A 14499-nucleotide genomic window follows, 5' to 3' on the forward strand; every position below is an offset into this window, starting at 1 on the left:
TGTGCGGAGTGGTATATACGGCGGTGGCCGGGTGTAAGTGAGTAGTGGTGTGCGAAGTGGTATATACGGCGGTGGCCAGGTGTAAGTGAGTAGTGATGTGCGGAGTGGTATATACGGCGGTGGCCGGGTGTAAGTGAGTAGTGATGTGTGGAGTGGTATATACGGCGGTGGTCGGGTGTAAGTGAGTAGTGATGTGCGGAGTGGTATATACGGCGGTGGTCGGGTGTAAGTGAGTAGTGATGTGCGGAGTGGTATATACGGCGGTGGCCGGGTGTAAGTGAGTAGTGATGTGTGGAGTGGTATATACGGCGGTGGCCGGGTGTAAGTGAGTAGTGATGTGTGGAGTGGTATATACGGCGGTGGCCGGGTGTAAGTGAGTAGTGATGTGTGGAGTGGTATATACGGCGGTGGCCGGGTGTAAGTGAGTAGTGATGTGTGGAGTGGTATATACGGCGGTGGCCGGGTGTAAGTGAGTAGTGATGTGTGGAGTGGTGTATACGGCGGTGGCCGGGTGTAAGTGAGTAGTGATGTGTGGGGTGGTATATACGGCGGTGGTCGGGTGTAAGTGAGTAGTGATGTGTGGAGTGGTATATACGGCGGTGGCCGGGTGTAAGTGAGTAGTGATGTGCGGAGTGGTATATACGGCGGTGGCCGGGTGTAAGTGAGTAGTGATGTGTGGAGTGGTATATACGGCGGTGGCCGGGTGTAAGTGAGTAGTAATGTGTGGAGTGGTATATACGGCGGTGGTCGGGTGTAAGTGAGTAGTGATGTGTGGAGTGGTATATACGGCGGTGGTCGGGTGTAAGTGAGTAGTGATGTGCGGAGTGGTATATACGGCGGTGGTCGGGTGTAAGTGAGTAGTGATGTGCGGAGTGGTATATACGGCGGTGGCCAGGTGTAAGTGAGTAGTGATGTGCAGAGTGGTATATACGGCGGTGGCCGGGTGTAAGTGAGTAGTGATGTGTGGAGTGGTATATACGGCGGTGGTCGGGTGTAAGTGAGTAGTGATGTGCGGAGTGGTATATACGGCGGTGGCTGGGTGTAAGTGAGTAGTGATGTGTGGAGTGGTATATACGGCGGTGGCCGGGTGTAAGTGAGTAGTGATGTGTGGAGTGGTATATACGGCGGTGGCCGGGTGTAAGTGAGTAGTGATGTGCGGAGTGGTATATACAGCGGTGGCCGGGTGTAAGTGAGTAGTGATGTGTGGAGTGGTATATACGGTGGTGGCCGGGTGTAAGTGAGTAGTAATGTGCGGAGTGGTATATACGGCGGTGGCCGGGTGTGAGTAGTGGTATATACGGCGGTGGCCGGGTGTGAGTAGTGGTATATACGGTGGTGGCCGGGTGTAAGTGAGTAGTGATGTGCGGAGTGGTATATACGTGCAGCTTTTCTTAGTAAATACCGGATGGCCCACTAAGCCCTGTCAGAAGTGTGACCCATGCCCACATCGCCTTCACATGTTCCCCTTGCATTATGCCCTGTGTGGTCCCTAGCTCTGCACTCTCACACACACACACACACAGTACCCCAACCTGTCGCCTCCTCTTACTTAGCAACATTGCCCAAATACACTATTTACTCACAGGAATTAAGGGAACCTCTGCTGCACTCATTAATTATTGTCCACTTTGTCTACTGTTCCTCATCTCTAGACCCCCTCTGTAATCCTCTTCAGTGGCTCCCCGTGGTAACTTAGTAATGGTGTCCCTGCACCTCTCTAACCTCATCACATGATAAACCTCACCTCCACCGCTGACCCTATAACCTTCTTCTACCGGTCTACAAGACTTCTCCTGTGCTGAACATCTGCACTACCAGCCTCTCTCCAACCCTATAATCTGTCCAGCTCTGTCCTAGTACTCAGCCTCTTCCACCCTGGACCCTGGTGTTTCTAGAATGTGAGCTCTCACTGACGGGGTTCTCCCTCCCTTAGGCTTGGTTGTTACTATGTTATATCTGGAAAATGATTGTCCAGCACTATGGACTTGGTGGCACAAACAATGATGGCTATTTGCCTACTCTTCTGGCTCCTGAAAATTGGATGTTTCTCATGGTCCCCCCAAGTCTCCTGGATGTGGCTGACTGTGGCCACTCAGTGTGGGGGGTCTGGGCCGCTGAATCATGTAATCAGGGCCGGCGCCACCACTAGGCAAATCTAGGCATTTGCCTAGGGCGCCGGCCACTGGAGGGCGGCATTTTGTGCCGCCCGGGTACCTGTTCTACGACGCTGTGTATTTAAATCTGGCGGCGAAGGCAGCGGGGGTCCCTGCAGTCCATTAAAAATCATGAGCGCTATCCGCCGGGCTATGCGGAAGCGCTTCTAGTGTGAAAACTCTGGCAGCACGGCGCACGCTGATCTCAGCCAATCAGCGTGCTGCCAGTGTTTTCACACTAGAAGCGCTTCCGCATAGCCCGGCTGTAACGATCAGATCAGGTGATCGATCAAATTAACGTATGCCTCCTGTTATGGTTATCTGTGCAATCAATGTATGTCTGGTATGTTTGGTAAATTCATGCCGCCTGTGATTATTATGTGGGAGATCAGAACATGTCATGTATTATGTGTGTGGACTATTAGTGACCCAGGGAGTGTAGCCATCTGTGGACTCCTCTGGAGTTAGGATGTAAGATAAGATCTGAGACCCCTCATAAACCAGATTGGGGGGGAGAGCAATAGTGTCCAGCCAACAGGCCAAAAGGTGCTCTGGCCCTCCACACTAAATGACCTCTTATCACTTGAGGAATGTATAAAATCTACTTCAAAGCAGGGACAAATTCTTTATGGGAAAGATCCTATATCTAGGGACTTTCACTAGGCTCAGCAAGGGAATGGTTAAAAATCCCAAGGGTGGTAGGGATGAGGGAGTCTGCAAGGTATAACTAAGACCATTCTCCCTATAGTCAGTGTCACTACCTGGGGGTCTAGCAAACAGGCTGTAAGCGACGAGAGATTTCTTGTGGAGAACCCCCCCACGTCAGGATTGGTACTTAAGTGTAAGCTACGGTTCTGTCATTTTTCCCTTTTTATTTTATTTCTGAAATTGCATTTAAAACTCGTGTGTACTTTTAAAATCATTGTAAAATCTTGTAACTATTTTCTAAAGCTCTGTAGTATTTCTAGGAATAAATAATACATATTCTCAGTCCTGGTTCTGTGTTCTTAAGACTCATTAGCCTCAGAAGAGAACGCTCCAGCGTGTTACCATTTATATATTGTATTGTGCGGTCAGGTGCGAGCCAAGCCGCCCCTTGCGCAGTTTCAAGCGCTAAAATCAGGTTTTGGCTGGTGGCAGTGTACCTCAAGGAAAGGACCCGAGTGTCCTAAGTGAACCCCAGTCACGGCTGGAGCTGCTCAGATTGACGTATCGGAGCAGGCGACCGGTGGGTCCGTGACACCGGCGGATAGCGCTCGTGATTTCTAACTCGCCTGGGGCGCTCCGGTGCCTTGCACCGGCCCTGCATGTAATCATAGCCATGGCCAGTGGCAGCTCCAGAGGGGGGAGGGGGGCTGCATCTCAGATCAAAATTATGATAGGTGGGCTAATTAATTCCAGTGAGATATAGGGGAAATTTACTAAGAATACATATACAGCCGCGAAATTTGGCTCCTGATTGGCCGCTAGACGGCCAATAGAATCATTCGGAGGAGAGGCGCTTAAGATGAAAGATCTCTGCGTCTCTCCTGTTAGTTCGCGACAGGGGACCGCCGGGACACTAGCGCTTTTTTGTTTTGCGAAGACCTGGACTACTTCAGGAGAGAAGAGGACCAGATCTTCACCACAGGAGACATGGAAGTATAATCTGCCTTCACAGGTCCCCTATGGATTACTTCGGACACTGGATCCGGACGCCGGCACAGACATGGACCCGGACCCCGACATGGACCAGGACACTGGACCAAGACCGAGGGCTACCTACGGGCTCAAGATAGGTAAGTATCAGTGTGTGTGTAATGGATGTATTAAACTTTTATTTTTCTGGGTTGTCAGAGTGTTTATTTAACTATTTCTTGTACTGTGGAACTACAAGTGCCAGCGGGCCCTTTAATGCCCCTCATGCTGGGACTTGTGGTTCTCCAAGTCCCAGCATGCAGGGAGGCTTGCTGGGACTCATAGTTCCACAGTATAAGACAATAGTTTATTATTCTATTTTTTACACTGCAATCAGCTCGATGCCCACCGCCCAGGGGCATCGAGGACAGCACCAGGCTTCAGCCTGGTCAGGTAAGTCCTGGAGGGGGGGACCCCTTTATTGGGGGGGTCCCCACTCCCCCTGGGCCCCTGGCCAGGCTGACTGGTCGGTAGGGTTAATTCTTCGGCCGCGGGACCTTATATAATAAGTGTCCCCGGCTGTGACATTACCCTGCTGACTGGTTGTGCCTGGGGCTGGTTCTTAAAATACGGGGGACCCCTAGTCATTTAGTCAGCCCTGGACCTGGAGCCTGGGGCTGGTTTTAAAAAAAAAAATCGGGGAACCCCTATTTGTCGGGTTTCCTGATTTTTTATTACCGGCCCTGGCTCTTTTAGCCTGGTGCTGGTTACAGCTGTGGGGGGGACCCCATGCTTTTTAAAAAAAATGTATTTATTTATTTCTCTATTTTTTTTAACACTGAAGCCTGCACGGATCTGACTGATCTGTGCAGGCTTCTGCCAAATATGACTGGAAAATAAAGTGGATTTTCCTGCCGTATTTGGCACGCCATTCGCGGGCGTTTTACGCTAATTTTCAATACGGCCGCTTAGTAAATCAGGAACCACCATTCTTTTGAATGGTGATTTCTGTCATATTCTATCGATGGTGTAGACATTCGTATTTGTAAATACAAATACGAATGACCCATCATTACGAATACAAGTATTCGTATTTTTGGCATAGTAAATGCCAAAAATATGTATACGCCCCCAAAAATTGTATTTTCGTATGAAAAGTACGATTTTTTTCACTAATTTTTCTTAGTAAATGTCCCCCATAATATATAGTCCGATGCTGCATTGTGATATTAGTGACATTCCCCATTCCTGGTGAAATAATCGCCTGACCTCTCTGTACATGTTCTGCTTCTCTCCTGCTCATGTCGGTCAGTAGATTCCCCTCCCGGTCGGTCAGTAGATTCCGCTCCCGGTCGGTCAGTAGATTCCCCTCCCGGTCGGTCAGTAGATTCCCCTCCCGGTCGGTCAGTAGATTCCCCTCCCGGTCGGTCAGTAGATTCCCCTCCCGGTCGGTCAGTAGATTCCCCTCCCGGTCGGTCAGTAGATTCCCCTCCCGGTCGGTCAGTAGATTCCCCTCCCGGTCGGTCAGTAGATTCCCCTCCCGGTCGGTCAGTAGATTCCCCTCCCGGTCGGTCAGTAGATTCCCCTCCCGGTCGGTCAGTAGATTCCCCTCCCGGTCGGTCAGTAGATCTCCTCATGGTTGTACCCTCAGCACACACTTACCTGGCATGTGGACCATTCGGCACTTGCATTCCTTCAGGATGTACTTGGTCTCACAGTCTATGCGACAAGCTGTAATGCTGTATGTATCAAAGTAGGAAGATTTGTCGGTGGTACTTCTACAATCACCCCATGGAGGGGGCAGGTAAGTCAGCTGAGGTGGTAGATGTTAAGGATAACAAGGAGAACATGGCCAGTCACATGAAGAACAGTCCTCAGACCTGGTCATAGTGTAATGTTCTGCTGGTGCCTGAGTCCCCCAATGGTTCACTGTCCAGCCCAGCCCAGTAGATGTTGGGAGATGGGGAGTCCAGGGAACCAGGGCTGGCCCACCTTACAGAGGATTACCCTGGTGTGGTTATCAGCTGTGAACCTCACTGAATGGAGCCACCCCACTGAACAGGCCAGGAAGCCTTCACCATGAGTACATTGTGCCAACACCAGCCCACCCTGCCCTGGAGGTAAAGAGTCACAGCATCCCTGCCTCCTACAGAGAGCCCACCAGTATGTGAGACCCTGGGAGGCAGGACGCACAATAGGCTGCTGCTACCTCCTGTGATAGGGTTTTGTCCACCCCGGGTGTCTCATTATATTTTAACAAAAAGAGAGAGGACTGTTATTTTGGAGCGCACTTCAGATGCAAAAAATATACATAAAATGTAACTTTTAATATGTCATATTCTAAAAAATCCCATTATAGGATATGATAGGAGGCCGCAGTGAATTTATAGGGGTTAAAATCACACATACAAACATATACACACACAGATGGTGTTTTAGTGGAAAAATAGATGAGAAAAATGATCCTAAAAAGATATATAACTGAAAATGTAAATTTTATTTATTTCAGCACGACTTCAATGTATATGGTAGCTCATTTCTGAGGAGATATCAATGGCTGGTAACTTTCATTGATGTGTAATTGAACTCCTTTTTCCAAAAATGTACTCAATAAATCTAATATCTTTACTGGTGCTCTTGATTTTAAGGTGTTTACTGTGATTTTACTGCCCTCTGCTGGACAACTTGGAGATCTTAGGCACTTTTATGTACAAGAGCCAGAAATAGATATATGTATGTATGTCCCCTGTTATATAATCTAATATAAACATCTATATTCAGTCATGTAGATCAAAGACTGGGTGGTCTTAGCAATTCTGGCTATGTTGCCTCTATTGTTGCCACCAAATAGTTGTATTATAAACAGATCTGGGGAAAAACAGCAGTCTGGGTTCTGCCACCTTCTGTTGGGCAGATATGCTTGTCTAAATTAAGTATCAGATCATTTTGTGTTTTACAAGCAATGATGCCCTCTGCTGTCTAGAAAGGAAAACATAGCTTCAAATATTTTCTATTCAGTATGGTACATATTGGAACTTTACATTATCTGAATACATTGAAACAACATTTCTATTCTGCTAATTGACATTCAGTTTAAATCATAGCCAACACATGTTTAACTGCCCACGCAGCTTTCTCAAGGCCAACCAGGGTGCCCTTTCCAGTCAATATTTATTGATATCAGGCCACCAATCAGCAGTATCACTTATGGTCACATGTCATTCCAATGATGTCAGGTTCATCCACCCCCATGATTAACATCCATATTGTCCTATCCGGGGCTTTGACTAATACTACAGTGGGTTGGCCTGCTCTGCTAATCACCAGTGATTGCTCATTCTGTATGTTAATCACGCTGCGCCAGCCTTCTGCCCACAATGCTCTCCGGTGCACCACATGATCGACGCTGCAATCCCAGAAAGCATTGTGGCGCGTCATGTGACTGGCGCTTCCCCATTGTGCGGCGCAGAGTCATAATTCTGCACCCGCTTATTGCCAGACTTTCCTTATCGGGCGCAAAATTATGACTGAGGTGAATGACATTGGTTACTGTTGTGTCTTATGGTTGCATGAAAAAACTGACAGCTGAATTCGATACAAATGTGCGCATGGGTTTAAAATGATCTTGGAAGATTGACGCATATGCAGGTATAGTTCATTTGGATACAATTGCACTATATGGCCATTGATACTTTCACAGAGCGTTACAATTTAACCCATTGAAAATCAGATATGGTAAAGCCTACCCATGAAGGGGGAACCACACTGCGGTAACCCTGCTCTATAATTAAGGTAAAATAAGGCATAATACTTGAAAGAACATGTGGCATAATTGTAAATATGTATATATTAACAGAATAACTTAAAAAAAATTGGGGATTTAGAGTGCACCCCACCGAGTTTCTTTTCTCTCTTTTTCAATTGACACTATAACTCGGGGGTGCACCACTGACCATCACACAAACAACACAAGACCCAAGGGGTCAATGCTGGGTTGTGATGTTAAGACAGAAATATTGTAAATAAATTAGAATAGTCAGTCACGTCCCCGAAATATATATATTCATTTAGCAAAACTCTTCCTGATTACATAGTGCAGTTTCCCCAAACAAAACCCTTTCTAGTAAACTGGTAATGGCTGGGACACCAGCTTTCTAGGGGTTATTTCGCACAGTATCAGGTAACTCTCAAAACCTAAAATAATCACTGCACCTAAATTTGCTCTCTACTTCGAGAACAACAGGTCCACATTTGTAACTAATTAGAGGCAACCCTTACCACCAACAAGAAAATATGAGTTTCAACCTGAGACAGGAATTGACGGCACGCCGGAAAACTAGAGAAAATTTAGAGGACATCTTCCCAAGTGAAGTTCAAAATGATGACCCACATACGAACTGGGAAAGTGACTTTTTACAATTGAAGTTGACCTAGCAAAAATAAACAAGAACCTCACCTGACGACCCTTGAAAATTGATATCAAGAATAAAATCGTACCGAGGGGTTTGCGGCCAAGGGTCTTTCCTGCTTTAAATTTGATAAGTGATAATCTGGAGACGGAATGGGAGAACTCATTATTGAAATGCTCCATGGAGTTAATGCAAATACTAGTCAAGCATGACAATCTAGTGTTGGAAGAATGTGACAAGAATTTGGAAGAACTCAGTAACAAATTGGAACCTTGGGAAAAAGACAGTCAATTTCAGAGATGTTATGAAAAATATAAAGAGGACCTTAAGAACTATGAACAAACCATCATAGCGCGAAATAATACATTTGCGAGGGATAAAAAGGACTTCTCTTCTGGAAAAATATTTCAATGGAACATGAGACCAAGAAACTATTTTAACAATAGCGCTCAGGAACAATACTCCTCCTCCGAGCTGGAGACCTCAGCTGAAGAGAGTAACGACTTCGAAAGAGAACATCAAGTGGAGAGATTCCAGAGAGGTGGACAGAATTGTAATCAGCAGCATTTTTTAGGGGATCCCCCAAAGGGGAGGGAAAAACTAGGCAAGGCAGTGGCAGACTCAATGGGAGTCAATGCCACAACAGCGCTACCCCGTAAGGACCACTTGGAGACTCTGACCCCGGTGATACTCCCAAAGCAATGACATCTTATATATGTGAGGAACCAACTACTGAAGAATATTCCGCGAGACAAATATCTGAAGCTCTAACGATACAAAAAATGCAAGTGATTAACTTATCTGAACATGGACATGTTAGGGAAGGGGCTGTCCTTCTCCCCAACACAGCACTTTGAGAGATTTAAATGGGAACGAGATCTGAAGTTATTCTGCAGGAAACTGATGTTAGAGATGAGAATATCGGTCATCCATCATTTCTACAGTCTGGATTGAGCGAGTTGGAACAGGAAGCCCTATTGGCATTAGAAGAATCACTGTCCGGCTCACAAATTGGAGCAACATGTAGAAGTAGACCACAAGTAAAAGTCAAATCAACCTTCTTTCCCACCGATATCAGTCCTGAAATCCAGATTTCCATGAATTCTATATCATCAGAATTTGACCAACTTCATTGCAATAAACATCGGTACCCATAGGCATGCGTACGGGGGGTGCCGGGGGTGCACAGGCACCTCCTAATGACCTGACCAGTCAAGCACTGCATATATTTCTTTAATAGAGCCCGGAGCTCTGAAAGCACTTTCTCCGACTGACACCTCACATAACAGTCTGACCGTGCGCACAGGAAGTGCTATCAAGAGCCAATACAGGGGATCTCGGCTCCTGCAGCCTGCGTGTGGTCAGGTCCACTGCCGGATCCCGAGTCCCCCCTCTCCTGAGAGCCTGGAAGCCGCAACCCCCTCACAGTCTGAACCGGGCCTGTGATCCACAGTAGGGTCCCTAAGGTCCCTAGGGTCCCCAAGGGTCAGTCCTTGGCCCTCTCCTCTTCTCCCTCTACACCACCTCTCTGGGCACCCTCATCAGCTCCTATGGTTTTCATTACCACCTTTATGCTGATGATACCCTAATCTATCTCTCCTCCCCCGACTTATCCCCATCACTCCTGTCCAAGGTCTCCGAATGCCTCACGGCCATCTCAGCCTGGATGACCCAACGCTTCCTGAAACTAAACATGGCTAAAACTGAACTTCTAATCTTCCATCCCCCGAACATCCCCTCTTCTCCCACTATCTCCATCAGCATTGGTGAAACCGAGATCACGTCCACCGACCAAACGCGCTGCCTCGTGTCATCATTGACTCCTCCCTCTCTTTCACCCCCCACATTCGTGCTCTCTCACAGTCTTGCCGCTTTCACCTACGCAACATCTCATGCATCAGACCATTCCTCTCCACTGACGCGACCAAAATTCTCATTCACTCTCTTGTCATCTCCCGCCTTGACTACTGCAACATCCTTCTCTCTGGGCTACCTCTCACCCGCCTCGCACCTCTCCAATCCATTCTTAACGTTGCTGCTAGGCTCATCTTCCTCTCCCGCCGCTCTACCTCCACCTCCCCCCTCTGTTTATCTCTTCACTGGCTCCCCATTCCTTTCCACCACCTACAAGGCTCTCTCCTCCTCCACAGCTCCCTACCTCTCTTCACTGATCTCTATCCATACTCCCTCCCGTCCTCTTCGCTCCATCGCTGACCGCCGACTGACCTCTCACCTAATCACCTCCTCCCACTCCCGTGTCCAAGATTTCTCTCACGCTGCCCCCCTGCACTGGAACAACCTCCCGCCACCCATCAGGCTATCTGATTCCCTTACCTCCTTCAAGCGCTCCCTCAAAACTCACTTTTTTCGACTAGCCTATCCCTCCTCCTAACCTCTTTTGATCCTCCTATCCTGCCTCCGTTCCCCTCCGTTCCTGCTTATCCTATTGTATTTCGTTCGTCCACCCACCTATTTTTAGTATGTTAACTCTTATGAGCAGGGCCCTCCTTCCTCACGTACTCACCCTACCTCATTACCTCACCTGTGCTCCTGTCCTGTTCTTCCCTTCCTCTACTTCATCTTCAGTCTCCTTGACAATTTTGACACCTACTTCTGAACTTATGCTGATTTTAGCTCTACCAGCTATACCCCTATTTATACTGTATCTTTCAACACACCCTGTACGTTACCTTGTAATTTGTTTTTTTTTTGTTTGCTATGTACGGCGCTGCGGACACTTTGCGGCGCCTTATAAATAAACGTACTACTACTACTACTACTAGGGATGGCTGCAGTCCAAGGCACGTAATGATGTCAGCAGCAGCTCTGTCTCCGCCGGACACTCGTGAATCCTCTGTCCCCTGCCTGCGGCTGCTAGCTAGAGCAGGTGATGCATACACAGGTCAGTGGTGTGGCATGGGTGCAAAGAGGGGGAGTGTACAAATATCAGAGCCATGACATCTGCCACACCAACCTGGCTGAGAATCAAATCTATTTAATATCTCAGGCAGGCTGGAGTGACAGATGTCATGCAGGGGACTCAGTGATAGCAATGGGTGGGGGAGAGAGGAGCATGTTCCTGCTGTGTGTCATTACTCAGAGACAAGTACATTGCCTGTCCTCTGTATACACTGGGGCCCAGTGACCACACATATGCGCTATAGTGCCTAGTTTACTTTAAGTTCCACACCAGGGACCCACTTTTACAAAATGAGCATGTGCCGGGGACACACTCTGCTGAACATCTGCAGTGGCGGAGGAGAGAGGGAGATGGAGACTTGCAGGGGTGTTGGGGAGCCCTGCGAGCCAATGCTGGTAAAAGAAAGAGACCTGCCTCTCCTCTTCCCCCTCTCACCCCACATCATCTAATCCCCTTTTGCCCTGTCACCTCACCCCCTCTCACACATAATGCCCAACAACAACTGACCCCCTCTCGCCCCATCACCTCACACCCCCTCTCACCACACTCCCCCCATCACCATACCTGTTCTCACCCCCCCCCCCTGATACCACCAAACCCACTCTCACCCCCGTTTATTTAGTCCTTAGGGGCCCCCTGTCTTAAGTACCCCATGTCCCTTAATTCAGCTCTGTTGTCACTGTGAGAGTACTGGACGCGCAGCGTGCTGTGTCCATGTATGTGCAGAAGCTACTGAGCAACGCTGGGGCTGCTCCCAGTGCAATTTGAATTTACAAGGCTGGCCGACATCTGGCTGGGCTGGCAGCTTCCTGTCCATGTCCAGCCAGTTGCAGTGTGCCCAGTCCGCTGCCCCCAGTAAGTCGATGGCAAGTGCAGAGCTACTGTTCTCCAGGCTCCAGCCATGTGTGTGTGTGGTCCCAGAGTCCTCCTGAGCGATCCGAGCATGTAATCCCCCATGGCATTGAGCATGAAGGCCCTAGCATCGAGAATGAAATTCATGGCATCAAGCAGGAAACCACTAGCAATTATCATTTAGTAAAGTGACAATTATGTGGCATCATATGTAATAGCCATTACGGTGTGTGGTATAATATGTAATGGGCATCACAGTGTGAGGCGCAACGTGTAATGGGCATCACTGTGATAAAATGGATTTTGATTATATTAATTGTTGCATCAATGTACAAACATTTCGTGTGAAAAGCCAGCAAGACATATCAATGGGACATAAGCTATTGCAAGCTACTATCACCTGTTCCTGTCAATCAAAGACCAATCAACAAGCTATTATGAGGATCACCAGTTGTTGCTGTCAATAGAAGAAATCGTGAAGTGAATGTATAGCTTAAATGTATAATTACAACATGTTTACGTCAGAGAGCCGACTAGAACTGCTGACCAGTACTAAATATGTTCTTCCATATATGAAATGATTTAAATAAAGGTAGTTAGCATTGTCACCATATATGAAAGCACCCCCATACTGTGTGTGACCATATATAGATAGTTTAAAAAGTATAAATTGGATGATGTGACGACAGCAGGGTGGGAAGTGCTGGGGCCCCGCCCCTCACACTCTCCTTCACACTCCATGCTGTGCTGTTCTGTTCTGTCTGTCTGGAATTAAGCAATATTGTATAATATATTATTTTGGATAAATATGTAATTACGTGTCATTTATTTATCCTCGAACTTAACAGTGGATTTATTCCCGACTTATCAATGGTGACCCCGACGGCTGCTGCCTTCTGCATTGGACTGCCTGCTCCATACTTATATGTGACTTTCCACACAAATAAGGTAAGCCTACCTTTTATTTACTGTAATGTGGTTAATAAGTCACGATGTGGGGAGTAGGTGGTCTAGTGGAGAACGGTATGTAACACGATATATCTTATGTGATATTGCTTATTCTTATTCTAAATTGGAAAACTTATTATAAAAACTGTTCAAAATAATAAATTATAGGCTGTTAATAAGGAATAGATTAATTTAATCACAGTGTGTGACAAAAGGTCAATTGTCACTGTGGTTCACGTAAAATATTAGGGCTCTTGTGTCTTACAATATTTTAACGGTTCTATGGGCTTTTTTTTTTTTTTTTGGAACACTAAAATTAAGTTTTAAATAGATGTAATTTAATCGCAGTGAGTGACGGGAAGTCAGCTCTAGTATGTGATAGGTACAATGACTATTGTGTCATAAAATATAAGCCTTTCATTTGTACGGGTTTTTAAAACCTACGAAACTTCGATGAGATATGTCTGGGACTATCAGCTTGAAGTTTTATTCTAGTTCATAAAGGTCTTAGCAAGAGACGTCTTGCTCAGATATTGAACTGGATTGTTCTGAATACGGTAATTCAGTAATCATCTATTAACTAGATCAAAATCATAGCCTATTCTAAATTGAAGTAACATGTGGTATACAGTTTTTTTAATAAAGCAAATTAAACTAAAGTAACTTAAGAAGAAGTGTTAAGATAATCATAACAGGTTAAATATTAAAATAGCTTTAAACTTAAATAATCAATGTAACCTAATTAAGAATAAAATTAAGTATCTTAAAGACAGACAGTATAAAAATTCAGATAAAACATGCCATCTAAAGTAACTAGTTACAATGACATTAAAGTTTTTAAAATCCTAGGAATACATAAATGTGTGCCCAGATCAAACAACATGATCTGAGAAAGTAAAAATGTCTAATACGACTTATGTTTGAAGTCTGCAATTTGGTAAAATGGGAAAATGTATCCTGGCCAGGAAAATACATTTATATCTTTATTCAGTTTTTCCCTTTATTACCAATAAACAGAGTCAAATGTATTGGGTTACGCTCATGAGCTCAAAAGTAACAAACTAAAATGATCTAAGAAATCTTGACATAAGTTTATGTCATGTGTCTAAAGTAATTTGTAATGTTTCATGTGAATGCCTAATTCTTACGTATGCAATTGTGTGCTCTGCATTTGGTGAATTTTACTACTTAACTGTATTTGAACATTCAGTAAGTGCAATGTTTTAACATTTGAGCATGTAATGATTTAACCAACTGCATGTGAGAACTCAGGTCAAACAGGTCACGGTGCTGCACTATTTTAGTACCAGTGTGTGAATCGAGTGATGTCTCTCTGTGTTAAAGCATGTGACGTCTTTAGCAGCTGCTCGTGCACGGAAGCTGAAGCTAGCTGAACACCATCTTTAAGATCAAAAGCGCTAAATTTGAAACCTTTTTTTTTTTTCTTTTAGAAATCTGATCAGTATTTAATATTGTATGTTTCATTTGTTTTTGAAACCATTATGTGACAGTAACATTTGTTTTTTCTGTCTCCTCAGTCAAGTAGAAATACGATCTGACTGCTATTTCTGTTCTCTTTTTAAATTCACAAGTAAAGTAC

The 14499-nt window shown here is 45.8% G+C and overlaps 1 protein-coding gene across 1 annotated transcript in view; it reads right to left on the bottom strand.

Annotated features, from left to right (window-relative positions):
• The window catches only part of ASIC3 (acid sensing ion channel subunit 3), a 233865-nt gene that overhangs the window by 147214 nt on the left and 72152 nt on the right, over positions 1-14499 (bottom strand). Inside the window, exon 4 of the mRNA XM_083186467.1 lies at positions 5433-5583. Within this exon, the coding sequence (XP_083042593.1) occupies positions 5433-5583 (151 nt within the window). The remainder of the gene's footprint in view (positions 1-5432; positions 5584-14499) is intronic.

This window comes from Crinia signifera, chromosome 5, assembly GCF_055691185.1.
Source record: "Crinia signifera chromosome 5, ASM5569118v1, whole genome shotgun sequence".
Classification (NCBI taxonomy): domain Eukaryota; kingdom Metazoa; phylum Chordata; class Amphibia; order Anura; family Myobatrachidae; genus Crinia; species Crinia signifera.